Source organism: Sceloporus occidentalis, unplaced genomic scaffold (assembly GCF_023333645.1).
Source record: "Sceloporus occidentalis isolate IW3139 unplaced genomic scaffold, rSceOcc1.0.p SCAF_271, whole genome shotgun sequence".
Taxonomy (NCBI): Eukaryota; Metazoa; Chordata; class Lepidosauria; order Squamata; family Phrynosomatidae; genus Sceloporus; species Sceloporus occidentalis.
The window spans coordinates 174807-201857 of record NW_028317251.1 but is presented as its reverse complement, the minus strand read 5'-3'; the positions used below and the strand labels follow the sequence as shown (position 1 = coordinate 201857).

The window sequence follows — 27051 nt, the reverse complement described above, 5'->3', positions numbered from 1 at the left end:
GAAATTCACCAAAACGTAAATTCTTACCTTTCTGATTAAAACTGATACAAACACAAAATGTGTGTGGAAAAATTCACCGGAATAAAACTCAGTATGAAAGAGGTGACCTTTAGCACAGGGGTGTTGAAATCTAAACCTCTCTGGGGCAAATAAAATTAAATATTTTAGTGGAAAAGAGCCCTAAAATTGTCTTTGCCTAATCAAGTGACAAAATTATTTCAGGTAATAATTAAAATTAATTTAGAATTGTAAGGAATTTAGAATTGTAACAAATTTAGAATTTTAACAAATTTAGAATTTAAAATTAGAATTTTTATTGAATTTAGGATTTTAAATTAGAACTTTAATTAAATTTAGGATTTTACATTAGAACTTTAATTGAATTTAGGATTTTAAATTTGAACTTTAATTGAATTTAAAATGATAAATTATAATTTAAATGAAAATAGCTGATGATGAGTAAAAGGTATGACGGATTAATAATTATTTTTTTTTTCCTGCATTTGCCAAATAAAATGCAGAAGGATTTCAGAAGTCATCGCAGGTCAGCTGCTTGTCACAAATCCACCGGTGGGGTCGGTGTCATTCCCAATTTTTATTTTTTTTTAAACGTGACTTGTGGCATTTCAGCCGGTCAATAAACTCTAGAGAGGGAAGATACTCTAACAAAAGAGAGAGGCAGATACAGAAGGAAGACGCATTGCAGCCCAGGAAATCTCTCTTCCACCTTTACGCCGTGCCCTCCCCTTCCCCCAGGCCACACACGCAGGACACGGAGGAGCATACCTTCATACACAGCTTTAAATCCAGCTCTACAGGACGTGCGTATCTCTCTATACATCGTGCCAAAGAGAGGCTGCAAACTCTGCCGCTCGCGGTAGAAAATAATAATTAACGCTGAGCTCATAATACAGAATCACATTAACGAGACTACTGAGCAAACGCATAAACAACGGCGGGACCTCCAGGTTCGTTGGATTCTGTCCAGGTTCCACCAAGTTCCTCGGGAAGGATCGAGCCGTAGTCCAGGGCAGGATTCGTCGCTCTCGGCTGCCGTCGGGGGTCCTCCAGAAGATGGACAAGAACGGCACTTGCTTGGGGGATGAGGTGGCCCCGCGGTCCGATACGGTCTCATCTCTGGATCCTCAGCTTATCCAGAAGCTGCTCTCCGTGAGTCACGAAGCCAAGGTGTTTGCCTACTGTCCGTACAGCAAATTCCGGGTCGGAGCCGCGCTGCTGGCACGCAACGGGAAGATCTACCTGGGTAACGTGTTTCCACCAACTTTACCTTCTGGTTGTCTTCTTCTCCCATCGTGTTTCTGAAGGTCGAGCAGCCTTCACTCTTCTGGATAAAAAAAAATATCTTATTCTCTGAATTTTTGGCTAGTTTTCCAAGTTCCTTATTGCTTTTCTTCCGGGCTCTGACACCCAGCTGATCAACCACTTCCTACATAAGTCATCTGCTCAGTTTGACCGCATTCTGACTCACGTCGCATTCACATTCCAAACTTTTAACGCGAAATCAGAAAAATCAACTTTCACCATTCCAGAAAAGTCACATATTTGCCTTTCATCGCGGCAAGTTTACTTTTCATAATTTTATAACCTTCTGTTTGCTCTCTGGGTGACAGTCCTCCGAGAGTTGGATAGAAATGATTGGCAAGTTGTTGTTTTTTTGTTTAAAAGTAATATTTAAACAATTTCTCTGATTTTCTAAAGATGTCCCTAGTAGATAAATAATAACGGATCCCCGCCTCATTTCGCCCACAGGCTGTAATATAGAAAACGCGTGCTACACGTTGGGGATCTGTGCGGAACGCGCCGCCATCCAGAACGCTGTGTCCGAGGGATGCAAGGAGTTCAAAGCCATCGCCATCGCAAGGTGGGAACTTTGTATCCGTTGTATAACCCCTGATTGTCAGAATGTTGCAGTTTACGTCGCACAAAGAAGTTTTGTTAATTAGGTGGGCCCCCTGTACAGCACTGCGGAATATGCTGGCGCAAAGACCCACTACAGCCCTGGTGGGCTTGCAGGGTGCAAAGACCAAGTGCGATGTGCAACCGCAGCACACAAACACACTAACACTACCACGCCAACACACACACATACACACTAACACTACCACGTCAACACACACACATACACACTAACACTACCACGCCAACACACACATACACACTAACACTACCACGTCAACACACACACATACACACTAACACTACCACGCCAACACACACATACACACTAACACTACCACACCCACGCCAACACACACACATAGACACTCATGCTAACACACTGTCAGGACTCGGGTGATCAGGTCGGGTAGGAGCCCATGTGCAGGGGATACTTGGGGTTCAGTATGTAACCCATGGTGCATGATTATGCAAACAAAGACACCACAAGCAGAAATCCAGGTAATGCAGTGTATTTTATGTATATAACAGGACCAGCAAATAAGGGTAATATAGTCTAAGCAAGTAACCGGACGTATGGCAAAATAAAATACCGGTAATAAGTCTTTTGGCAGGGAGCCCGCTTGGAAGGGCGCGACAGACAGAGAGCCCGCTTGGAAGGGCACAAAAGGCACACAGCCCACTTGGAAGGACACAAAAGCAGGGAGTCCACAATAGCAGGGAGTCCACTTGGAAGGACACAATAGCAGGGAGTCCACTTGGAAGGACACAATAGCAGGGAGTCCACTTGGAAGGACACAATAGCAGGGAGTCCACTTGGAAGGACACAATAGCAGGGAGTCCACTTGGAAGGACACAATAGCAGGGAGTCCACTTGGAAGGACACAATAGCAGGGAGTCCACTTGGAAGGACACAATAGCAGGGAACCAGGAACAGTACAGGTGCAGAGCCACAGCAGAAAGGTCCATAGACTTCAATACAAAGGCCCTCACTGAAGGGCAGGGCAGGTTCATAAAGACAGGGCAATCCAGGTAACAAGGCCCAGCTGGATGTAGACTAGGGCTCAACCCAGGTAACAAGGCACACCTGAGTTCTGAGTGCTCCAGAGGGTGGAGGGTGGCCACTAGTGGTTGCAGATGTAAACACCACAGGTATTAAAAACCCATGGTTCAGGCAGCGAAAAATTGGTTCCTGAAACACACATACACGCTCACACATACACGCATACACACTCACACATACACATTTATCAAGACCTTCCTATCCATGGCAAGTCCAAAAACCTAAATCAAGGCAACAAAACTGTGGCGTCTCGGTGCGTTTTGGGTTAAAGGCCGTCGGTTCTGTTTATTGGACCCAAAGGTTAATCACAACAATAACCGTCACGAGGCTTCACTGCGCATTCTTGGTGGAAGTTCACGTTTAAAAGAATTCAGCCAGGAATTTAGAATCAAACTCGTCCCGAGGGGCCCCTCGCTCACGCCCGGGACAGCCGCCCTCGCTAAACTCTCTCCATGAAAATAACCCCAAAAACAAGTTATTTCTGTCAATTATTAACGTTTAAAACCCACATCCAGTGTCTGCAAAAATAATATGACCCGAAAGAGCCGCTCTATGGGTGTTACTTATTAACTCTGGATCAGGCGTTACTGTTTTTGGGTCGTTTGTATCTTTTCAGCATTTTTTCAAGAGAATTCCGTGATTTGTTATCAAAGGAACTAAATATTAAATAAAAATGTTCCTTTGGGATACTCGGCACTGTATATTTCTATTCTAATGGAACTAATTCATTCAGAACATTCAAAAAGTTCAGTTGCTCCTCCCATTTGGTGGATGCTGATTGGTTGGCTTGTTGAAAAAAGTGAAGAGGAGGCTTTGCGTTCTACACAAGAAGGTGATTGGTTATCCAAAAAAAAGCATTAATACAATGTACAGGGATTTGCATATTATTTGCATGATAACTCCTCCCTGTTAAGTTGCTCCTCCTTATCGGTGAATGCTGATTGGTTGGTTCGTTGGAAAAGTGAGGCGGAGATGAATGGAATATTGATATGAGGTGATGTGGCTCCTTTACATTGTCTCCTCGTTCTTCTGGAGACGTTCCCCATCGTATTAACCCTTTGTGCCGCTTCTGTTTGCAGTGACGTAGACGATGAATTTATTACTCCATGCGGAGCCTGCCGGCAGGTGATGAGAGAGGTACGTCTGCTCGATTCCTAAGGTGAAAAAGACTCATGTGGCCCATCTGTAGCACAAAATGTAGATTTAAAGTGCCCACCTTCTGGCCCAGGGGGCAGGTAAAGCCAAGTTACTCACTGGCACACATATTTACACACACTAACACATACACACTCACGATAACACACTCTAACTACCACACATACACACTCACACATATACACCCATGCCAACACACACACTTACACACACTAACACACCCTCATACACACTCATGCTTACACACATACACGGTCACACATACACAACCACACCAACATACACACATACACACTAACACACTGACACTACCACATACACACTCATGCTTACACACATACACAATCACACATACACACTCACGCTAACACAAATACCACTGGTGAAGACTCTTAGACCCACCCCTGGCTATATAGATGTATTAGGAACCCACCTTATTAGCGCGTCATGACAGCCACCATGGAAAAATGTTTATAATGTATTTTTTTTGACTCTCGTAGTTCGGGTCGGACTGGGACATTTTCCTGACCAAGCCAGACGGGACGTACGTTCTGAAAACCCTCCACCAGCTGCTGCCGATGTCATTCGGACCGGAGAATTTAACCACCAAATTAATATTTATTAAGTAGAATCTGCTTTTACCAAATGTATTTTCCAATGAATACACTTTGTCTCGTTTTATCGGATCCTTCCATCGCATCCACATTTATTTTGGGCAGAATTCACTTATTTCAATCAATGGTTAACCCAGACAGGCTGCATAACACGAGATTATCTCATTAGGTAAAATAATGAGGTCATTCTGGCTTCATCATATCGAGACACGAATATTACGTATATTTTACTTTTACATGAAATATCTCAGGAAAAGTACATTTATTGCTAAAAAAACACACAAATTATAGGTCATTTAACACATTAACTGCTGCGCTTCCCATTCAAAGGTCTTTGGCAGATGTTTAACCAACAGGTTTCGTAACATCGATGTCTGGCCTTTATAGGGTTAAACATTACACAAAAGGCAACAGTTTAACCCAAGCCGGGATATCGCTGCTTGTTAAAATGTTACAGCCGGTTACTTGTTGCCCCGTCTGTTGCCCTGAGCTGGGGCAGAAGACACTACCAAGTTCATCACGCCCTGCAGTATGTATATATGAAGATCTTACCCAGGATTGGGTAAACACACGGCAGGGTTTTGGGTTTTATTAAAATGGAGAAATAAGGAAGCGGACGCCGCGCTGGGGATTTGGCCGCCAGAGGAAGGAAATTGCGGCCGAAGGACTGGAATAACATGACAACTAAATAAAGGCAGATATCTAAACGGATACGCGGGGCAGAGATAAAGTGAAAAGATATCTCTTAAATCATGCTGGTGTGATGGTGGGCTGGTAGGAGGGTGGTGGCAGAGTGTTGGCAGGTTGATGGGAGGCTGTTGGCAGGGTGGTGGCAGGTTGGTGGCAGGGTGTTGGGAGGTTGGCGGCAGGGTGGTGGCAAGGTGGTTACAGGGTGGTGGGATGTAGAGCTATAGGTTGGGGACGTCATGAAGGACAGAACTGTTTTTTATTTGGATTCCAGAGTCAGAACCGAAAAAATTGTCCCTAACGCTTTAAGCCGAGTGACCCTAACTTTCCAGCATGAAGTAAAGAGTTGAAGGTTGATGGGAAGGGATATCACATGTCGTCCCACCGGCCATTCAGGTACTCTGGGAACCCGATCCCGTGACTCCAGTTTAAGGGTCGGGGAGAGGAGTGTTTTGGCAGGAATACAAGAGGAGGACGGGTGGGAGGGAATTAGCAAACCCTGGGGAAGGAATGGGTGCCAGGAACATGAGAGAGAGACAGCTGCACTTTGATCTGTCTGTGAAACTGGGTGCTCGGCATGGCCGCTGCGAGAAACCTGCGCAGGAACGGAGCTCACATCTACACCCAACTGTTTGCCCCCAAAGCTATGTCTTCGGGGTATTTAGCTGGCGGACAGAGTATCAGAGGGGCAATGGTCAGAGCTTTGCACACCTCTATAAAGCGATCTCCGCCAGTCTTGGGGTGCAGCATGATGAAAGCTCATACGCCCCAACAGCGCAATGCCTCGGGGAAAACATTTAACGTACCCCCCAGCGCGGAACACGTCGCCCGGCCCGTCGGGATCTGCACCATGTTGAAGCTGCCCTATCAGGAAACTGCAGAGGGACTTGATGCTGCGTTTATTGGGGTACCCCTCGATACGGGCACCTCCAACCGCCCCGGAGCAAGGCAAGGAAAGATCTTTAACCTCTTTAATACTGGTTCACTTTGCTGCCCCTTAGTAAAAGGGAGGGATTTTTTTTATGAATAAACCCCTTGGTGACTTCTTCGGTCCCCCTCTTTTTCTTGATGGTACTTTAGGTTCGGGCCTCGCCACATCCGGGCAGAGTCTTCCATGATCCGCAGATACAACATCAACACCAGGGCCGCGCCGTTCAACTCCCTCATGGTGGCAGATATTGGTGACGTGAAGGTCAATTTGTATAATCTGAAGGACAGCTGCCGAATAATCAAAGAGGCCTATCAGAAGATAATGGAAGCGCGGTGTATACCCCTAACGCTAGGTGAGGAACCCCCAATTTATTTGTTACAGAGGGAACGCCAAGCAAAATAAGTTACCATCCTATACTGAGTCCTCTCAACCCTTTGGGGTCAATGAAAGCAAAGTAGTTTCTTATATATGTAATTCCTATGCTCTTGACTTGTCCAGGTGGAGACCATACAATCACGTATCCCATCCTTCAAGCTGTCGCCGAGAAGTAAGTGGTCTTCATTCATATTCATTCATACTCCACTCCCACCCATCCATCAGTCTCACATACAAACACGCCAACACCATACAGTAACACATTTGTTGTATGTGATTAGACATATATTCACCCATGTTGTTGGAGGGACTGTGCACTCTGAGCTCTGCCATCTTTTGGTTGCTAGACATGGTCCCGTAGGTTTGGTACATGTGGACGCTCACTCTGACACAGGAGACCAGGCCTTGGGGGAGAAGATCTACCACGGAACACCATTCAGACGGTGCGTGGATGAGGGTCTACTGGACTGTAAACGAGTCGTTCAAATTGGGATTCGAGGTTCCTCCTACAGTGTTGACTCACTGAAATTCTGCCAAGACAAGGTAATATAATACGGTTATCGTCCTGGCCAATAACCGGAAACCAAAATTCACCATTTTGTTGGCTTCTAGGCATCATTAATGTAGTCCTGTAGCTTCTAATGGGAAGGAACTCTGGGGTGAAGTCTACAGAATTCATAGATTTGTGTATTATATTTAAATAATTGAATTCCTTTGAAGGGGAAAGGGCCCAGGGGAAAAGTTCAGACATGTCCAGTAACCATTGCTTTATGGCACAGGGTTTTCGCTTGGTCTACGCCGAGGACTGCTGGATGAAGTCCCTCGTCCCCCTGATGTCGGACATCAGGCTCCAAATGGGGGATAAACCCGTTTACATCAGTTTTGATATTGATGGACTCGACCCATCTTTTGCTCCGGGGACCGGAACCCCAGAGATCGGCGGTCTCACCACCAGCCAGGTAAAACAAAACAACAAAAAATGTAAACATTTACCATAATTGCAAAATCCAAAAAAAGTACCAGAACAATCCGACGCCTGGTGGGACAGCGGCAGGCAAAATGTGAATTTCTGTATTTTATTTTTTTTTAAGGGTTTGGAGATAATTCGGGGTTGCATGGGACTGAATATCGTTGGCTGTGACCTTGTTGAAGTGGCTCCTATGTATGATCTCTCTGGTGAGTATGTGGGGCGCAGGAAATGGTCTTTGGCACTAGAACAAGAGAGACGTCCATTCCGTGGCATTTTTTATGCCAACAAACATTTCTCTTCCATGTCTCAGGTAACACAGCACTGACAGCAGCCAACCTTCTGTTTGAGATGCTCTGCGCTCTGCCCGGGGTGAATACTTACTGAGATCCACGTAACCTGGCGGTTCAATAAAAACAACAAAAAAACATGTATATATTTCATCTTCCATGATGGGACGCGACTCCAACGCATTTCGCTGAATGCAGCTGCATCCGCCGGCTCATCCACAGCTAAAATACAAGGTCACCGAATCGACTCCTTCCAAGAAACAAGACGAGAGCTTCCCCGGATTAACGAAAACAACCCGAAGGTCACCCTCTTACAGAATAAAAGATGGAATGTAGAACATGCGCTCCTTAAACTTACTTTTTTACAAGCAGAAAATTTCATGTAACTTCACAAACTCGTTAAAAAGATTGCCGCACGGATGCATAAAACCTAATTTTTTTTTACTTTATTTACGGTCGACAAATACCTGATATATGGGGTTTACAGAAAATTGGCCAGCAGAGCCATTAAGTAACAAAATGACCATGCATGCATATATTTAGCCGTGCGAAACAGCGTTGTTGTCCGTAGCGGACCGGCCTCTGCATTCAAGTAGCTACATCACTGATCCTTCCCATGCAGGTCCCATGTCCACCTTTAACAAAGACTACGTAACAAGGCACACAGACCTGAAATTTGATTATTTTAGTTCAGAATCAATTAAAAAAATAATAATAATAATAAAAAAAAATAAAAAAAAAAAATATATATATATATATATATATAATAAAATAAGAATTTTACCCTTGCCCCCCCTCCCCAATAAAACAGTCTAGATCTGACGGTAAAATAGTTTATTTAAGTTTCCAATGCAGTCGTCGTTTTTAAAACAAAAATATACAAATTACATAGTTCCTTAGTTAAGTTAAATAATTAAAAAAAAAAACACTAGATAAAATAAATTATTTCCTACAAAAAAAGTGCAAACTCTTCTGCCATGCTGCCATATTTAATGCAAGAATAAATCAAGTATTTTTTTTTCTTCTTAACCCTTAAAACGCCAGAATGATAACGCTACCAGTGTGAGAGGCGGCATCGTTTTAAGATCACGTACCGTAGCGGTCGCCATAATGGAGTTAGACGGGTCGCTTGAAACGACCGAAGTAGCTTATTCCTCCTGCGGTTGTAAGTTCACGTGTTTCGGAACACGTGACATCGTACGCTTATATGCCAATTAACCTTGGAGTGGGTAGAAAACATGAATAAAAGACCCTCAAGCCTCTGATTATTTATAATTAGCTAAAGGAATTATAAATTGGACCAGTCAGTGATACTCAAAATGCACGGTAACCCCTATAATCATGATTACATTCCAAAATATTGAACAATTTTACATTAATTTGTAGATTTTTAATATATTGCCTGGATATTGAAACAAAAAAAGCATTCTAAATCCCCCAAAGTATCATGCCCCCCCCCCGCTACTGTGGACCCCTCCTGACGTATGATTGTTAGAAAAACTTTGGCATTTAATATATAGATCTATTTCTGGACAATTGCGGTAGCAGAAAATGTAAATAAAAAAAAAAAAAAATTCTAAAGTTTTTGTCAGCATCAGATTTGCGATTGGTAGAATTTAAGGTCGTTTCAATATTTCACATTCCACGGCAGAACAAAAACATTTCTTAAAATGCTACAATATTAACTTTTTCAAGTTCTTGATTTCTCGCGGTTCGAAACATAGCCGGACGAGGACAAGAATACAAAAGAAACCCCCCCCACGAAATTGGGTATTTCACGTTTCTTGATGTAAGGGAGTTGCGGCAAGGAGGCGCCGCTCGTGGGATTTATTTTGGGATCTGCAAAGTACCTACAGAATTTCTACGACAGATACAAAGCCGTCAGTACTTTTTCCCGCTGGGGTTGTTTAACAATGGCGAATGAGACGCCTGGACTGTTACATTCCAGAGCAAAGGAATTCATGGTGAATGAGCAGCTAAAGGTCCATGCGCGACCCGATTGCTTGGTAGAAATGGACAAATCGGGGCTCATAGCAGCAAATATGTTATTAATATAAGATAGGGATATTATGAGAAGAAAACTACTTTTGCAGTGTTATCATTTGGTGCTCTAAATTCTAATGTAGTCAAGAACGCTCCAATAAGTTAGAATTAAGAGCGGTCGAGACCGTTTTCTTTATCTCACCTCTGGACGCAAGAAACAGAGAGAATAAGGTGTTACCGGACTGCGCATGAGAGGGGGGGGGGGCATGGACAGTCTCATGTAGGAAGTGAGCCAGCTGAGAAGTCATTGAAGTAGCTGGGAAACAAGGCAGGCAGTATGTGGCGTAGGTAATGGCGGACTCCAGCGCGCTCTCTTTGCATAATGAACAGGTTCCCCCAGAAAACCAGTCTTTGCTCCGGGCAAAGTTCCGGGACACCCGTTTAAAGCGTGCGACTCCTCCATCAGGAAAACGTCTTCACGTTCACAGTTTACAGGGACCTAAAGCCCCCCTGTAGATCATTTTAGTCAAGTGAAGGCCAGGAAGGTATGTAGAACCTCTGCAAAGATCCTTCTAACAAGCGTTCCATCCATAGCGATAACTTGTTTAATTTCTTTTTAATGTGGCCCGAGCCGGAGCCCAGGGAGATCTTCCTCAGGCCGTCCCCAGGCGGGGATAAAAGTTCAGACTCTTCAGAAAGCTTCTCGTCTTCTAACGTTGACTGGGCTTTGAACAGACAGAAGTATTTCTTGTGGCCGTTCAAAGCCAGAACGTAGCCGGTGTAGTCCCTTTCTAGGAAGTGCTCGTCGTACTGGTAGGCGATCGGCGCCGCGTCCTGGGCAAACTCCAGCAGGTATTCCAGCCACTCTCGGTGCTTGTCCAGATTCAGGAAAGAGAAGTGGAGGGAGCTGCTCCTGAAAGTCCCAACGCAACATTAGGGATATAAACCAACAAGGAACATTCTGCCCCAAACCTGCTACATACGGGGCAGATACGGCTTCGCCTGCCCTAAAAAAAGGTTTAATGATAAAAGACAAACACCGCGGACACTCACCCAGTGAACGTGTAAACCTCCTGGGCGAACCTTTGCAGCAGACTGGCCTTGGTGGAGCTGGACAGTATGAGGACCACATTCATGTGGCCGGGACGCAGCCTGACCAGGTTACTCATGTAATTCACATCTGTTAATTCTGTCACCTCGACAAAGCCTTTCTTGGGGACCCTGGAGGAAGACATCACGCATTAACCCCTTAAGGACCATGGGCGGTCCCTAAACCCATTGAAAAACAATGCAAAACCTTGCGGCTGGGACAGCCTGGTGTGATCAAGCGCCCTTCCTGGGCACGTCCAGCCTTACCTAGTATTTTCCTTGGTATAGTTGGCTTCAGTGGCCTTCTCCTTATCAGTCGGCTCCTCTTTCTCGGAAGGAACTGAATCTCTCTCATCACTGGAGTCGCTAATGAGAAAAAAACCCAAAACCATAACAGACCTTCAGCAAAGAACATTCGTTTGTATGAGAAACGGACGTGCAGGAGCCACACGGCCTCCTTACCTGAACGCCTGGACTATTACTGTCCCAAAGAGGATGAAGAGAGCAGAAAATATCAAGGAAAGCAGCGGCATCATCTCTCTCCTGTACAACAAAAGGACGACTTTAAAAGATGCAACCAGCGCCCATCACAGGTGTACATATAACGCACGCGGCGGGGGGGGGTGTTGGTTACGTACCAGTTATTGTGGAGAACGCTCTCCCACACGTCCGACCAATAATCCACCGCGGTATAAAACCAGCGCAGGAAAAACACCTACGATACAGAAATGTACATTTACGACACGCCAACAAGCCTCTCACCGAGCATCGACGCATCGCACGGAAATCACTCACAGGCGCGAGCTCATCGTTCAGATCCGTCAGGGTGGCTTCGGAAGACAGGAGGCTCGGGTCTCTTCGTAACCGATCCAGGAAGTCGAGAAGCGTAAACTTGTTTTCTTCGCTGCTGCTCCAGACCTGCGCCAGGGTTTTGTACACTATTCGACCAGCCGAGTTCCGCCTTTCCAATATTGCCACCTGCAGGAGATATATATTATTTCCCGGTAAAAATAAAACATTTAATCGACGCCAACAGCCCCCAAGTCATTTTAATTGTGTTAATAAAATAAGAGAAGACTTCTGTTGTTCTGGCTGCGTTTCTGTAAGCTCAGCTGCCCTTTGGCGCGCGAACGCTTCTAGCCGCGCCGGTACGTACGGAGGACTGGTCGGGGTTTTTGTCCTCTCCTCCCAGTAAGGCGTTGGTCAGTTCTTTCTGACGCTCCTTGAAGACGTGCACAAATCTGACCGTGTCCTTCGTGTTGGCCGAAGCGAAGGACAGGAAAGATTCATAGGTTTTCTGGAACTTCTCTCCTTCGCCTGTCAGCAGCGCCACGCAGTACCTACGAATACACCCGACAGCTCATCACAACAAGGAAGACGGCCGGCACCGCGGAATTACGGGTTCATGCCCCGCACGTCCATTATAACCCAAAGAGCCGGGAAACGCAGCTTGCTTTCCGAAAGACCAATTATACCACAATTTATTTAAAAAAAACGCTGGCTTTGCTTAAAACGGGAACGTCTCTTAAACCAACAGGGGTCTCGTAGGATTTAAGGTGCATTGGGGAAACCCTTTGAGTGTCAGGGGCCAAGCCGTGGACGATCAGGGGGTACTTTTCTAGCGCCGTGCACTCACTTGCGCTGGCGGTGGGACTTCCTCACAGGGCAGAGCTCCTGAAACAGCTTCTGATTGGTCAGCCTGGCTGCCAAAAGGAATTTGTTGGTAGAAATGAAATCATCTATCACTTGTTTCTTCATCCCCCGAGCCTGAAACGCGTGTTAAAAAGAATGAAATGATTAAAAGAATTTACCCGACCCCATATATATGTAAATTCCCCCCCGGCGTCCGCCCCGCACATACCTGGACTACGTCAGCCGGTTTATGGATGTGCTCTTTGAAGACCAGCATGGTCGGCGCATACATGTTTATATTGTACTGACTGCTCATCTGCTCTGTCTCTCTCTGGCCCAAGTCCACGTAGCCAAAGGACAAGTAATCCTTGTATGCGAAGGCAGTTAACTGTCAAAAAGAAAGACTCCTCAGTCCCCGTCATGAGCATGTCTTAAGCAGACACATTCAGGGCCGGCCCTACAATGGGGCCGACTGGGGCAATTGCCCCAGGCGGCACTTCAGAAGGGGCGGCACTTTGCCGCCCCAAGCGGTTTTTTTTTTTGAAGCGGAGGAGAGAGAGAGGGGCACCGAGTGATTTTCGCTTACCCGCTCGGCGCCCCTCTCTCTCTCCTCTGCGGCGAGTTTACCTGTTCGGTCTCGGTGCCGGCTTGTAATTCAGAGCGCCGGAAGTGACGCGAATTTCCGGCGCTCAGCATTACAAGCCGGCACCGTGGCAGCACAGGGAGACTCGCCGCAGGACTGTTTAAGGGTAAGTACTGGGGGGGGTAGATAATGCCGCCCCCGGCGTCGGCGGGGGGCGGCATTTTAAACTTCGCCCCAGGCGGCGTTAAGTCTTCGGCCGGCCCTGGACACATTGTTACAAGGAACAGGCAGACAGGGAAGCTCACAGCTTGGGTGATATTACACGGTAACACATTCCTGGCACACGCAGTGTCAGCGTGACGTCGCGTTGTATTACACCCGGCGTGATAACACGGTTTGGGCTCCTTTACCTTGTAGATGAGCGGCACGGGGGGCATCTGGTCAAACAGGAGGACGTGAGGCTTGTTCTCTTGTTGCCAGCTGGATAAGAATCTGACATAATTTTTATCCGTTATCTGTAACGAGGAAAACGTCACACAAACGAGGAAATTTAATGAGAACGAGAGGACGGCGTCTTCCCCGGCATCAGAGTGTCCTCCGCCGGCCAACCTTACCTTGTCCACCAGGTTTCCTGGAAGCAGACTCTCCACGAAGTGCCGGAGGTTCTCCCGGAGCACGGCGTTGTGAAAAAACGAGATCTTGCCGTTAATGACGCCTAGGATGGACGGCGTGCTGTGCGCCCCGAGATGGTGGGCGAGGCGCCTCTCGTATCCCGCGTGAACCACCCCGATTCCAACCCCTGGGAAGAAGAACGCACGTTCCGATCACCTTCTCTAACATTTACTTTTCCCTTAGATGTGCGGGCTGCGTTTGAGACGTTGTTACATATTTATAATTTGAGTAAAAATCTGCGGTTTCGACTATTTTACCATTAACACTGTTATTAACCTCCCTGCCTCGTTCTATCTCTGTTCTTGGGACGCGAAGCCCCGCACTCACCAAGCCCCTCCAGCTCCTGGACCACCTCCTTCCACACGGGCTCAATGTGAATGCAGCTGAAGCACCAGTCCGAGGTGATCTTGATGAGGTAGGGCTTGCGGAAGCTGTCAGGGACCACCTCGTTGATGTAGTGCGAGAACTGCAAGAGGTACTTTTCGTCGGAGGAGTCTCGGCGCTCAGAGTTGAAGGGGAAGTGGAAGAAGGACTCGTCGAAGTAGAAGCTGTCGTGGAAGTGTCGGAAGTGGTGGTGCTGCTGCTGGTGAGCGTAGCCCTGGTTGTCGCCCGCGTCGCCGTATCGGTCAAAGTTGGTTCTTTTCTCTTCGCTGGAGAGAATCTGAACGATAACGACAAGAACCATAAGGAATTCTACGATACCTTTTAACTGACGAGCGACCGCAGAATAAGAGCAAACTCTGAAGACCTTAGAAAGGTCCTTGGAGTTGCCATGGATACCTGAAGAAGGGACCTCCGAGCCCGGGTCTTACGCTATGAATAGAACGTACCTCGTAGGCTTTGCTGACTTGGATAAACTTGTCCTCTGCGCCGGGGTTTTTGTTCTTGTCAGGATGCCTGGATGGATTTAAAAAAAAAAAGTGAGACAATATGGCTGCCGCTGAAACACGGCCGGGCGACTCGGGGTTAAACAGAGACGTGGCGGAAAGGACCGGACTCGCACCATTCTCTGGCCAGCTTCTTGTACGCCTTCTTAATGTCCGCTTGGCTCGCTGTCCGGCTGACGCCAAGGATCCGGTACGGGTCAAAGTCGGCGGCCGACAAAATCTTCAGAGCCAGGGTGAGGAGGAGCATAAAGCGCCAGAGGAGGAGTAATTTCCTGTGGCCCATCCCTCAATCTATCTGAGGACAAGCAGGAGAGGCAGAGATGGTCAAGCAGGGAGAGCGGTTACTTTATCTTGGAAGGAGAGAAGAGACACAAAGCCGTGTAACATGTGGACGGCGTGACCCGCGTTACCAAAACCGCTGCACGGCGGAGGCAAATGTATCCGTTTACACGACGAGCCGCGGACGGCGGTCAGCAGCGCGTTACCTGAAGAACATGAGCATCCTCGGCATCCCCTCCTACGATGAAACAGCTCCCAGCATGCAGCTGACCCCTGTTCCCGATTGGCTGCCAGCGACGCGTTCTACGTTATTATGCAGGGGTGGAATGCGCAGCGTTTTTACCAGATGCAGTTAGTATCCGTGTAATGTCAGCAATGCCTGCTGCGTGCGATTAGGCTGTGATGTCATGACACCAGCAACGTCACCGGCGTGCTCCACATGTTACACAGTGACAACATGTTACGAAGTGATGCTCTACACGTCACCCAGTGATGTCACCGGGGTGCTCTACATGTTACCCAGTGATGTCACCAGGGGTGCTCTACACGTTACCCAGTGATGTCACCAGGGATGCTCTACATGTTACCCAGCTATGTCACCGGGGTGCTCTACATGTTACCCAGTGATGTCACTGGGGATAACATGGAGGTGTCTGTGTGTAACATGATGTAACCCGGCTGCTCGGTGCCATGGCCGCGGCTCTCACCTGTCTCTTTCGCTTCCCGCACAGTGTCTGAGCTCAGCCTCCGCTGATCTCCCGGCCCCTGTCTCCGTGTCGGTTCACCGGCCACTCCGCACCTTTCACTCCATTCCGGTTTTCTCTCTCCGGCCTGCCTTTGACCTCATCTACGGAACCGGAAGATGGGCAGAAAGCCCCGCCTACCGACAGCTACTACATCCTGCCGACCACGAGTCCTTCCCTCCAATCAGCGGCCGCGCTCGTTGACAGACACCAGCACCCCCTGTCATCATTGCCATGGAGACAGCATCCAGCCCTCCCTTGGCTATCACGTGATTTCACCCCTAGCGCCCTCCGGTTGCCATGGCAATGGACCAGCCAACTCGCATCCTCCATTTTGCATGCGCCAGCATCCTTAACCCTGTCACCGCTAGAGCCAATTCAATGTTACAGATGCAGCCCAATTATTAGGAGACACACTACAGGCAAATAAACGGCGGCATTATATTAGATGTATGACGGATGCATCACACGATACCCCTTCATATACCTAGAACTAGTCCTGTCTTACAACTCTTACTAGGTAAACATCACACGGCACAGCGCCGAGCTCACAGTCCAACCCTGCGGATCGGTACCGTGCACCCAGGGGTGCCTCTGGGTGTGGCAATATGGCGGGCACTGTGTGGTCAGTGAGAGCAGTAACATGGCTGCACGTGCCACGCATGCGCAGAGCCGCCGATCTTTCTGTTTACGGAAGTGGGTAGAGTGAGAAGCAGGGATGGAGGAGCGGCACCGGCAAGCCCTGCAGCTAAACCGGGTCCGGTTAGTGAAATCCATGCAAGTGTCAGAGCTCTGGGACCAGCTGCTGGAGAAGGGCATCTTCAGCGATGACATGATAGAAGAGATTAAGGTCAGGGGCCACATCAGGGCATGGGCAGGGGGGGGGGGGCATTAAACAAATCCTGGGGCAGGGGAAAAACCGGGGTTAGCAGGGAACACAAAACCGGTAATGAGACATGTCAGGGGAACATGGACCAAACAGGGGGTATTAGTGAAACCAGGTGGGCAGGATTAGAGAGGAAGTGGGCAGATCAAGGGGTGACAGGGGTTAGTTTGGGGTACGAAGCCCCCCACAGGAATAATGTGTACGGATTCTGCAGGAAATCCTGCCCCCTTACATAGATATAAATAGGTCTAGAAATCACATAAATAGTCTGGGTGAAGCCCCGCCTCTGTCACACCCCAACCCCACCCACATCACACCCCAACCACACCCTTAATGATACTAATAAACAGACCCGGAGCCCTTATAAAATAAGTAAAATAAGTATCTTACTGCTTTGTTCTGGGGGTTATTTGTTGATTATAAAGCAGTGAAGTCATTTAGTTGAATTAGTAAAATGACCTACTTTCTATGACATCATGATGGAGGTTCTAACACGGGTCCGCAAGATGTCCCCATAAAAAAATACATCCTTTAGGATGACAGCGATCTACTAAGTGCAGCGTTAAAGGGGATCGTGGGGCAAATAGTTTTGCAGTTGGGGGTACCCATGGCTCTGGATCTGTCGTGACAGCTCGCAGGTACCCGGAGGGATCAGGCGCGGATGTTACTGGTGGAGCTGGAAACGCGCGGGGGTCAGGCCTTCCCTCTCTTCCTGCAATGTCTGAAGAGCACGGGCCAGGACGAGCTGGCGGATCTCCTCCGGGGGCAGGGCGGAGGATCGCTGTACGAGACGCCCCCTATAACGCCGATTCCGTTATCGCCTTCCAAGAAAGGTAGGTATAAAAAACAAAATTCAGTTATGGTGACTTCTCAAATAAAACAAACTCAATATCAAATATAATATTAAATGAAGAAAATCTAAATTCTTTATCTGGACAGATTTCGCTGAAAAAACGCAGGTGACGGGTGAGGCCTGGGAGAAAGAACAGGTCTGAATTTTAATTTTAAATATTTTATTTTACATTTTCAAATTATCGGTGAGCTGACAATAAATTAGTCCTGAAAAATAAGTCTAAAAATGATATAAAATAAATATCATCACCTGAAAAAAACAGGTGACCCTGGTAAATCTGTATCGTGGTAGCCCACGTGGTGCGTGTCGGTCAGATGTTCCACGTAACGCTGTAGACTTTTTTTCCCGTGACCGTAGAATTACCCGATGAACTCCGACCCCTGCGGCTTTTGCCTTATCGTCAATAACGTGGAGTTTGACGAGGGCTCCGGGTTGTCCAAGAGAACGGGGTCCAACGTGGATCGCGATAAGCTGGAGAAGACACTCGGCTCGTTCCGCTTTGAGGTCCTCGTGAGGAATAACCTGAAAGGATCGGTGAGCGCGTGATACACTTCAGCAGGTGTTCCGTGTCCAGGTAACGCGTGTTCTGTGTCCTCAAAACGCTGTCTTTCTGTCACCCTAGGAGATTCAGGAGGAGCTCCAGAGGTTGGCAGAGCGGGATCACAGCAAGAAGGACTGCTGCCTGGTGGTGATCCTGTCCCACGGATGTGAGGTGGGTTACAGGCAGAGGCTCCGTGGACTACAGTTTACGAAGCATCGCTCGGAATCTCGGGTTCGCTCGTAGGGTTCGGGGCTGATACTAATTTCGCTTAATTTTTTTAAAGCGGGTTTCCAGTAGTGCACGGAATCATTGCTGGTTAGAAGTCGGGGCGGCCAAGTCCTACAGAATCCACAGAAGTGAAAAGTTCTATCTATAAGTTCTAAGGTCCTGTGTTTCATTTGGTGTCCCTTTGTATTGTTCTCCGTCGTTCCGACCGGCCTCTTCTGATGCGTAGAATGGATGTAAATATTCTTTTCTCACATTTTTTTTTTTTTGGGGGGGTTACAGACTCGGCACAGACAGTTCCCCGGGGGTGTTTACGGCACGGACGGGATACGCGTCCCCGTGGAACGTATCGTCAGCTACTTTAATGGCAATAACTGCCCCGGCCTCCGGGGGAAACCGAAGCTCTTCTTCATCCAGGCCTGCGGAGGAGGTAAGATCGCTCTCCATTCGGTGGCATCTACAGACCTTCCGGATCTCCGGCCAACATTAATGTCAGATGATAAGAACGTCTGCACTACTCTGTTATTTTATATATTTCCTTATTTAAATAGAAGGCATTGTTTTCTTGCTTCGAGGCGGAAGGAGCAGCTGGGTTATGTGAAAGGAGCTTTGTTTGGCTCCTCTGGGGCTTTGCAAGGGCGCGCGGGAGATCTTTGGATGCCGGTATCGTAGGACGCTTTGGGTAGGGTACAAGAGATACCATTGTTAAACATCTTAGTAACCCTAGACAGAGAAAGCATGGGACGTGCTTCAAACTATCCAAAATAATTAATATAAGTAAAAAGTCGGTCAAAAAAATGGCAGACTAGATGGAACGGTGAGGCTGATGAGAGTTTAGATGTAAGTGTGCAGCACCGGTTTCCTTCTCCACCTCGTAGATCAGAAAGACAGAGGTTTTGAAGTGGACTCAGAAAGTCTCCCCAGCTCCAACTCCCAGCAGTCTCTCCACTCCGATGCGACTCCAGTGCGCCCCGAAGCTGGCGATATGGACGAAACCGACGCTGTGGCGAGTCTTCCTACGGCCAGCGATATCCTGGTGTCTTACTCAACCTTTCCAGGTAGGAACGCCGCGGCGTGGGGCGTCTTGTAGAGGGACGCGGTTGGAAATACACATATTCATACAGAGTGTTTCCTAACCAGGGTTTGTGTCGTGGAGGGATCAGAACAGAGGTTCGTGGTACGTGGAGACGTTAGACATGATCCTGGGAGAGTTTGCCTCGAAGTTTGATCTCCAAACGCTTCTCGTGATGGTGGGTATTTGGGCCTCGATGTAGAATTGTGGTCGTCTGGATCTTCTCTTTATCCTGGTAAATTTCCAGGAATATGGAATCCAGTTCCTCTAAAAAGTAACGCTTTTTTTGTATTTTTAGGTTGCAAATGAAGTCGCGAGCAAAGGAACGTACAAGCAGATCCCCGGATACTTTAACTTCCTGAGAAAACGATTTTTCTTCCACACCATTTGAGGATTTTTTTTTTCTGTGCAGAGGACACGTCGGAAAACATTGCCTCTTATTTATTTCTGCCAGAAAGAAGCAACAAGACTTTATCTTGAGGAATTTTCAGAATGCGATAGAATGCCTGGGGCTTATTCACCCAAGAAGACCATTTAATGAATTGAGGTCTATGGGGGGGGGGGGGCGTTTAGTCACACTCTGTTATAAAGTAACAGGGAAAATACATTTTGGAAGAGGGACGTCGCAGCCGGATATCCGGGATCTGCACGTAACATAACCTTTCCTGCCAGGTTTTTTGAGATACTCTTGTAAAGGAAAAACAAAAATAAATAAAAACGTAACTTTTTTTTTATGGGATGAGTTTAATGATTTATAATTGTGTAATGTTTGTAAAATAAAAGTTTTTTAAATAAAATGACAATGAAGATTTGTACCAACTCTGCGCTCTGTTACAAAACAATAAAGTAAAAAAAAAAAAAAAAATATATATATAATGTGCAAAAGACTATGTATGTAGCCAACCTCTTCTACTAGAAGGTGGTTCCACTGATCTATTACCCCTCAGTGTTGAAATATTTGGATTTTTACTGAAAATACCCAGTTTCATGAGAACCGTCGATAATTTGCTCCGAAGCAAAAAACGAGCGCTGAACCTTTAAGTTGTCCGACTAGCGCGGCCCGGCATGAAATCATTCATTTACCCGAAAAGAAACCCGATCTGGTTTCTCCCCCGTCAGTATGGAGAACACTGAAACCGTTGCCTGTTTCCTCGCGAAACTCTTCCCCGACCTGACCCGGGAACGCTGAGAAGCCGCACACCTGGGCCGTGCGAGTAAAACATGTGTTCCGTGTTATTTTATCCTTGAGATACAAAGATGCAGCTCTGGCTGGCAGAACAAAATATGTACAGACGGCGATAAGCGATAAAATGCTTTCCCCGTCCAAAGACAACTGTCGTGTAAACATCTATGTTCCTAATCGATTTTTCAAATAATCCCTAAAAAAAGGTAATCTACAAAAAAAAATCAATTTACTTCTCCTAAATATTATGTTGAATTTATTAAAATATATATATATATATTAAAAAAAACCTACTCTGTGCTTGCGGGCAAAAAGTTAATTATTTGTATTTATTATTTTCAATTTAAAATATAAAAAAAGAGTACAAACAAGGTAAAAATATATCAGTATTAGTCCGTATTAGCCCATCTTTGGGGGGGGATCTTCACCCCCCACAGGCAGCTATTAAGCTATAAAGCATCCATTACAGTGAGGGCAGTAAAGCTGTGGAATTCACTGCCACTTAGATATGGGTTTTGATCAAGATTGCGTTAGAGCTAGAGATTATTTTGACTGCTTTGGGCGTCATGATTGAATTTCCCCACTTTTTGAAGCCAAATTGAGCCTGAGGATTGTTTGATTGCACTCGGCGGGAATATAGGGGAAACCTTGGAAAGGTGGATTTATCTATGAATCTCGAGCAGTTTGAGTGATGGATCTAACATCAGAAGAATGTATTGTGATTTTGTGACAAAAATATTTAAATTCTGCAAAATCATTTTTCAAACTTATTTTAAAGCCCTAATTATATTAAAATATACATGAAATTTTGTGCCAGAAAATGAAAAAAAAACAACCCAAGTTTTTGTCCTGAAATGGAGAAAAAAGTCTTTGTGCATGTGAAATTTAAAGTTATATTTGTTTATATAAAGGGTAAAATCAACCGCCCCCCCCAAATATATAGATTAAATGATTAAATCCATTTCTTATTGGTGAATAAAAAGTGTCAAAATCTGTGACCATAATGCCGCCACTTTATTTTTTGGAAGGATCGTTCATTTGCTCGTCATGAGCCCTTTAGTATTAATTGTCAACTTTTATTTTTGCCAAACTACAAATATAGAAAATTAAGTAAATATTGCTTATGAAATTGCTGATTGGTCGCTTTGGGTTCGATAATCTCACGACTATTGATCTTTCGGCCAAGTCCTAGATATGCCTTGGTATATAAGTCGTTAGGTGAAGCTAGAAAATTCTGAGAAATCACAATGTTCAGGTTTGTGCTGCTCGCGATCTTCCTGGGCTACGGTAAGTAAAGAAATTATATATTATATTATTTTTCTATGTATTATTCCTCTATGATGTCATATTTTATAGATCCTAATATTTTTAAGGAAGAGGTTCTGAAATAATTTTTGCAAACACGAGGAAGGCAAAAATGTCTAGGGTTCAAACTTTTTTTTTTTTTTCCCTGCGATTAAATAATAATTATATAATTATTCTTAAAATAAGGCATAAACTTCTCTGTCGCAAGAACTTTATTGCGTTGATTTTATGTACATCGTTTCTATTTACATCGGTTTTATACTGAAGATCAGTCTAATTCTGGTAATTTAGAGGGTCTGCCATTTTCATGGCGTTAAGTGCCTACTGGAGTCATCGGTGAATTGGGTCACAGCTCTCGAGTTGCTCTGCAGCAGTTAATGGTTTGCGATAAAGGTTCAGGGTTGACATTAAGATTTTTGAGGACTTTTGTTGGGCCTAAATTCCCAATCCCACCTAGAAATACAAGGTTTGAGGATCTTGTTACACGTGCCCAGGCTCTTGAATCAGCCCAGATGGCCCCCGTCACAAACTCACTGGACAAGATAATAATACATTTGTGACTTTTTGGGGTATTTTCAGCCACATGTCTGAATGAATATCCACGACTTGGAAAGCAAAAACGAAACAAAAAAAAAAATACAAAAATAAAATACCTAAATTATGTGTCGGTTCCCCCTGACATCAATATAATATTTATCTAAATACATAATGGATTCCCCTGTTGTTTCTTACATTTTTTTTACATTCTGCTTCATAAAATATGTAACCCTTGACCCAATGAATCCTGTTCTGTATTTCAGCCTACAGCTGCGGTGTCCCCGCTTACCAGCCCAACCTATCCAGGGTGGTCAATGGGGAAGATGTGAGACCAAACAGTTGGCCATGGCAGGTAAGGAGCCAGCCCTTGTGTTTTAGGCTTAAATCTGGAAGATTCGGTAAAATGATAATTATGACATTTTGAGATTTTTTTTCGCTATAGATCTCACTCCAGTATCAAGGCACCAGCGGCTGGGGCCACACCTGTGGAGGAACCCTCATTGCTGATAACTGGGTGCTAACTGCCGCTCATTGCATCAGGTATTCGTAACGAATGATCTCGAGAGAATGTTCAAGAAGTCAGCACGGACATTCTATTGGCATTCTGGGAATGTTCCGAATTAGATCACCACAATGTCAAAATTTCCAAGAAACCCCGTATTTATATGTGTGTATGGCATGTGGCTCATGCCAGGTGGCCCTAAATCTTATCTGCCCCTAGCCTACCCTTCCCAATGCGGATACTTTAGAAATCCACTGGTCAGGCTTGGTCAATGTTCAATCTTGTGTTTTGTCTCCAGCTCCACCAGAACATATAGAGTTTACCTGGGAAAACACAACCTGAGGAATGAAGAGGAGGGCTCCATCGCTATTTCACCCGAAAAAATCATTGTGCACGAGAACTGGAATTCTTACCTCATTGTGTAAGTTAGAATGCACTAGGGTTTATAAAGGGGGGGGTCATTCTATACAAATGTAATCGTATAGGGACGTTTACGGCCAAACCTGAGCCTGCCTACTCTGAAACAGACACTGAACCCTCAATAACGTGTGGGGTACATCACTGAGATCTGACGGGCGGAATAGATGTCGGCCAGGCATGATACATCAGAAATGGCGTTGATGCCCTTTTACCCCGGCAAGGCTGTGTCTAGAAGGACCCTTCACCAATTTACCCCAGAATCCTTCATCACAAGGGCTGGGTAAACGAAGAAAAGTTAACTTGAGTTTCAATTTAGATATTTTTGGAAAAAAAGAAGCAAAATCCATATTTATTGATTGTTGATCCAATAATTCATCCAATTGCTGTTCCTTCCAAGAAAGTTCTGCAGTGTCTTGACCTAGAATTAGGACCATTTAGGAACTGATATCTCTTTGTTTCATCTAACTCGTGAATTTGCAGTCCAGCTGGGGTAACATTGTCAATTCTTCTCCCAACACCAGCAATGACATCGCCCTGATTAAGCTTTCACAGCCAGTGGAAGTGAGCGACAAAATCCAGCCAGCCTGCCTGCCCGCCGAGGGAGCCGTCTTGGCAAATGACTTCCCCTGCTACGTTACTGGATGGGGACGCCTGTACAGTAAGACATATACTCACAGCTTTTATTGCCGTAGCCGCACAAAATATTTTATCAAAATGTCCAAGTCGGGCGGGTGAGGGACCTACCAAAAAACCTTCTCTCCTCTATACCCGCTTTGAACCCTGACTTCTTAAAAGGGTCTAATGGACTTAATTTATACTGAACACATACAGAGGGTGCCTCTTTATAGTGTCCAAGTTTCACTCAATACTAAAACTGCCTTCTAGTGAAGTTCTGCCCCAGTGTGTAGGAACTTACATGTTATATTGATGGGTGCGCGTTAAGAACCTTACATCGCTCTTCAAGTAGAAGAGGTGGTGGGTTGATATACACCACGCTGGTTAGAATGGTGCAAAAACATTGGGTTTTGTCTTCCAGCCAATGGACCAATCGCTGATAACCTGCAGCAAGCCCTTCTGCCTGTGGTTGACCATGCTACCTGCACTCAGCGTGACTGGTGGGGATCCCAGGTCAAGACAACCATGGTCTGTGCTGGAGGTGACGGTGTTGTCTCCGGCTGCAACGTAAGAAACGCCTCTGTTGACTCAAATTTTGATTTGAAGCGGTTCACACTTGGTCCGGTTTGAGTATTTGTAAAGCGGTATAATGCTGAATAATTGCAATAACACAATATACAGCATTTTTAAAGATGTCATGTTTTTGCACAGGGAGATTCCGGCGGTCCTCTGAACTGCCAGGCAGCCAGTGGAAGCTGGGAAGTTCACGGTATTGTGAGTTTCGGCTCCGGTCTCAGCTGTAACTACATCAAGAAACCCACCGTTTTCACCCGTGTGTCCGCTTACGATAGCTGGATTAGCCAGGTGGGTGTCGCACATCTGTCCACCATTACTGTCCTGTAACAGAAATTCCTTTCCGTGCTCCCTCTCTCTCTCTATATATATATATTGCTGGTGCCATATTATTAAATGATAACACGCCATGACAAAAACCAAAACTATCAATATCCCAGCCCAGCCCAAACTGCCCATTAATAAACATAATTATTCTCATGTATTTTTACAGAAAATCGCCAGCAACTAAATACGATTCGGAAGATGTGATTCCCGTTGCCCTTTCTCCACGACAGGACGTGGAAGACATGCGTTCTTTATATCATCTGTAACATCCTGAACAAATTAAATATGTTTTGTTTTTATTTCAATAAAACAAGTCGTCAATGAAATGGTATTTGCGTGATATTTTTACCTTTTACATGTTTTCAGTAAACTGATGCCCCGGTTAGGGTGAATTCCAACGGCTGCTAAAATTCTTAAACTCATCCTGATTATTCTTTCTAAGAATCTGTCAATTTCCCCCTGAATATCTGCACTTTTACCCCAAGAGTTTGCTCCTTTACTGACAATCTGCCTCTTCACCATGAGGATTGTCAATTTTGATTGACAAACATTTTTAATAAAATAAATTTAGTTAAGCTAAAAGCTGTAATACCAACATCTCCCCTTTAATTAGACAGTTGCCTGCAATGTTCTATATGTATATATGTATACACAACCTCAGATGAATTACAACACATGACATATTACACCGTGTCATGATTTATTCAGCAAAAATAAAGCCAAAATGGAGAAGCCATGTGTGAAAAACTAAGTACACCCATACAGCTTCCATAGGAATTGAGGTGCTAAGTAGCAGACATGCTGCTAATTGATCACCAGCAAGTGTGAGCACCTCTATAAAAGCCAATGTTTTAGCAGTTTAAGGTGTGTGTTAACACAGTGCCAAGAAGGAAAGACATCAGCAATGACTTTAGAGAAGCAATTGTTGCTGCCCATCAATCTAGGGAGGTTTATAATGCCATTTCCAAACAATAAAGTCCACCATTCTACAGTGAGCAAGATTATTCAAAGGTTGGAAAACATTTAGGGCATTTGCCAACCTTCCCAGGAGAGGACGTCCCAGCAGATTCACCTCAAGGTCAGACCGTACAATGCTCAGAGAAATTACAAAAAACTCAAAAGTTACATCTCAGACTCTACAGGCCTCAGTTAGTATGTTAAATGGTAACGTTCATGACAGTACAACTATAAAAAGGCTGAACAAGTATGTTTTGTTTGGAAGGGTTGGAGGAGAAAGCCTCTTATCTCTAAACAGAACATGGCAGCATGGCTTAGGCTTGCATCTGAACAAACCGCAAGACTTCTGGAACAATGTCCTTTGGACAGACGAGGCCAAAGTGGAGATGTTTGGCCATAATGCACAGTGCCAGGTTTGGTGAAATCAACTGTCAAGCAGGGTGGCGGAGGTGTGATAATTTGGGGTTGTTTTGCAGTCACAGGACCTGGGAACCTTGCAGTCATTTACCAAAGTATTCTAGAGTGAAATGTGAGGCCATGCGTCCAACCGCTAAATCCTGGCCGAAATTGGGTGATGCAACGGGACAATGATCCCAAGCACACCAGCAAATACACAACAAAATGTGTTGCAATGGGCCAGTCAACGTCCAGGCCTCAACCTGATTGAAATGCTGTGGTGGGACCTTAAGACAGCTCTGCATAAACAAATGCCCACAAACCTCAATAAAATGAACCCACGTTGTAAAGAAGAGTGTCCCAAAATACCTCCGCAATGATTTGAGAGACTGATAGTCATTCAGAAAACAATTACTTCAAGTTATTGCTGCTAAAGGTGATTCTACAAGCTACTGAATCATAAGGTGTACTTAGTTTTTCACACATGGCTTCTCCACTTTGGCTTTATTTTTGTTGAACTTCCTTTTTCACGCGACTATATATATATATATATATATATATATATATATACACACTGCAATCTTCATATTGCGAAAGTGTACGTATTTTGAAACATATGGCTGCTCTTCTTTTCCATTATTACTTGAGTATCCTCATATTTTTTGGAAAAAAGTGCTTTTCTCACTGCTGTATCACACCTGCTTGAATACAGATGACATGGCTACTGAAAAACCATGGTGGTTTTCAGTTCAGCAGGTGTATTTATTACAAAGTCGATATCTTAAAATCTGG

General features: G+C 45.4%; 5 protein-coding genes across 5 annotated transcripts; 4 read left to right on the top strand and 1 right to left on the bottom strand.

Annotated features, from left to right (window-relative positions):
* Positions 1 to 1074: 1074 nt before the first annotated feature.
* CDA (cytidine deaminase) lies at positions 1075 to 5929 on the top strand. Its single transcript, XM_089504449.1, has 5 exons — positions 1075 to 1264; positions 1771 to 1882; positions 4060 to 4117; positions 4636 to 4738; positions 5910 to 5929. Exons 1-5 carry the CDS (start codon positions 1075 to 1077, stop codon positions 5927 to 5929), a joined length of 483 nt encoding a protein of 160 aa, XP_089360575.1.
* Positions 5930 to 6013: 84 nt separating this feature from the next.
* Positions 6014 to 8096, top strand: LOC149275664 (agmatinase, mitochondrial-like). The gene is made up of 7 exons (XM_089504448.1): positions 6014 to 6384; positions 6517 to 6719; positions 6866 to 6914; positions 7090 to 7285; positions 7522 to 7701; positions 7834 to 7918; positions 8023 to 8096. Exons 1-7 carry the CDS (start codon positions 6014 to 6016, stop codon positions 8094 to 8096), a joined length of 1158 nt encoding a protein of 385 aa, XP_089360574.1.
* Positions 8097 to 10504: 2408 nt separating this feature from the next.
* Positions 10505 to 15128, bottom strand: LOC149275663 (dnaJ homolog subfamily C member 16-like). Its single transcript, XM_089504469.1, has 14 exons — positions 14962 to 15128; positions 14789 to 14855; positions 14286 to 14619; positions 13901 to 14085; positions 13697 to 13801; positions 12933 to 13091; positions 12708 to 12838; positions 12228 to 12411; positions 11867 to 12049; positions 11710 to 11786; positions 11534 to 11614; positions 11339 to 11437; positions 11036 to 11203; positions 10505 to 10895 (listed from the first exon to the last, which is right to left on the bottom strand). The coding sequence occupies exons 1-14, from the start codon at positions 15126 to 15128 to the stop codon at positions 10505 to 10507; spliced, it is 2331 nt and encodes a 776-aa protein (XP_089360595.1).
* A 1457-nt stretch (positions 15129 to 16585) lies between these two features.
* On the top strand, positions 16586 to 19835 carry LOC149275662 (caspase-9-like). The gene is made up of 9 exons (XM_089504447.1): positions 16586 to 16717; positions 17385 to 17586; positions 17693 to 17742; positions 17964 to 18140; positions 18229 to 18318; positions 18655 to 18802; positions 19251 to 19430; positions 19513 to 19622; positions 19743 to 19835. Exons 1-9 carry the CDS (start codon positions 16586 to 16588, stop codon positions 19833 to 19835), a joined length of 1182 nt encoding a protein of 393 aa, XP_089360573.1.
* Positions 19836 to 21874: 2039 nt separating this feature from the next.
* On the top strand, positions 21875 to 25090 carry LOC149275661 (chymotrypsin-C-like). Its single transcript, XM_089504439.1, has 8 exons — positions 21875 to 21914; positions 22733 to 22821; positions 22912 to 23009; positions 23270 to 23392; positions 23913 to 24049; positions 24428 to 24573; positions 24718 to 24870; positions 25073 to 25090. The coding sequence occupies exons 1-8, from the start codon at positions 21875 to 21877 to the stop codon at positions 25088 to 25090; spliced, it is 804 nt and encodes a 267-aa protein (XP_089360565.1).
* The last annotated feature ends 1961 nt before the right edge of the window (positions 25091 to 27051 follow it).

Excerpts from the sequence above, each read along its gene's own strand:
- CDA (XM_089504449.1), top strand. The coding sequence starts at position 1,075 with ATGGACAAGAACGGCACTTGCTTGGGGGATGAGGTGGCCCCGCGGTCC. Across the intron at positions 1,265-1,770 it reads CAACGGGAAGATCTACCTGG|GCTGTAATATAGAAAACGCG; the intron begins GTAACGTGTTTC and ends TTTCGCCCACAG. Across the intron at positions 4,118-4,635 it reads GCCGGCAGGTGATGAGAGAG|TTCGGGTCGGACTGGGACAT; the intron begins GTACGTCTGCTC and ends TGACTCTCGTAG.
- LOC149275664 (XM_089504448.1), top strand. The coding sequence starts at position 6,014 with ATGGCCGCTGCGAGAAACCTGCGCAGGAACGGAGCTCACATCTACACC. Across the intron at positions 6,385-6,516 it reads TCCAACCGCCCCGGAGCAAG|GTTCGGGCCTCGCCACATCC; the intron begins GCAAGGAAAGAT and ends ATGGTACTTTAG. Across the intron at positions 7,702-7,833 it reads GCGGTCTCACCACCAGCCAG|GGTTTGGAGATAATTCGGGG; the intron begins GTAAAACAAAAC and ends TTTTTTTTTAAG.
- LOC149275663 (XM_089504469.1), bottom strand. The coding sequence starts at position 15,128 with ATGGGCCACAGGAAATTACTCCTCCTCTGGCGCTTTATGCTCCTCCTC. Across the intron at positions 13,092-13,696 it reads CCGTGCCGCTCATCTACAAG|TTAACTGCCTTCGCATACAA; the intron begins GTAAAGGAGCCC and ends TCTTTTTGACAG. Across the intron at positions 12,839-12,932 it reads AACCGGCTGACGTAGTCCAG|GCTCGGGGGATGAAGAAACA; the intron begins GTATGTGCGGGG and ends CACGCGTTTCAG.
- LOC149275662 (XM_089504447.1), top strand. The coding sequence starts at position 16,586 with ATGGAGGAGCGGCACCGGCAAGCCCTGCAGCTAAACCGGGTCCGGTTA. Across the intron at positions 17,587-17,692 it reads GTTATCGCCTTCCAAGAAAG|ATTTCGCTGAAAAAACGCAG; the intron begins GTAGGTATAAAA and ends TTATCTGGACAG. Across the intron at positions 17,743-17,963 it reads AGGCCTGGGAGAAAGAACAG|AATTACCCGATGAACTCCGA; the intron begins GTCTGAATTTTA and ends CCGTGACCGTAG.
- LOC149275661 (XM_089504439.1), top strand. The coding sequence starts at position 21,875 with ATGTTCAGGTTTGTGCTGCTCGCGATCTTCCTGGGCTACG. Across the intron at positions 24,050-24,427 it reads TGGATGGGGACGCCTGTACA|CCAATGGACCAATCGCTGAT; the intron begins GTAAGACATATA and ends TTTGTCTTCCAG. Across the intron at positions 24,574-24,717 it reads GTGTTGTCTCCGGCTGCAAC|GGAGATTCCGGCGGTCCTCT; the intron begins GTAAGAAACGCC and ends GTTTTTGCACAG.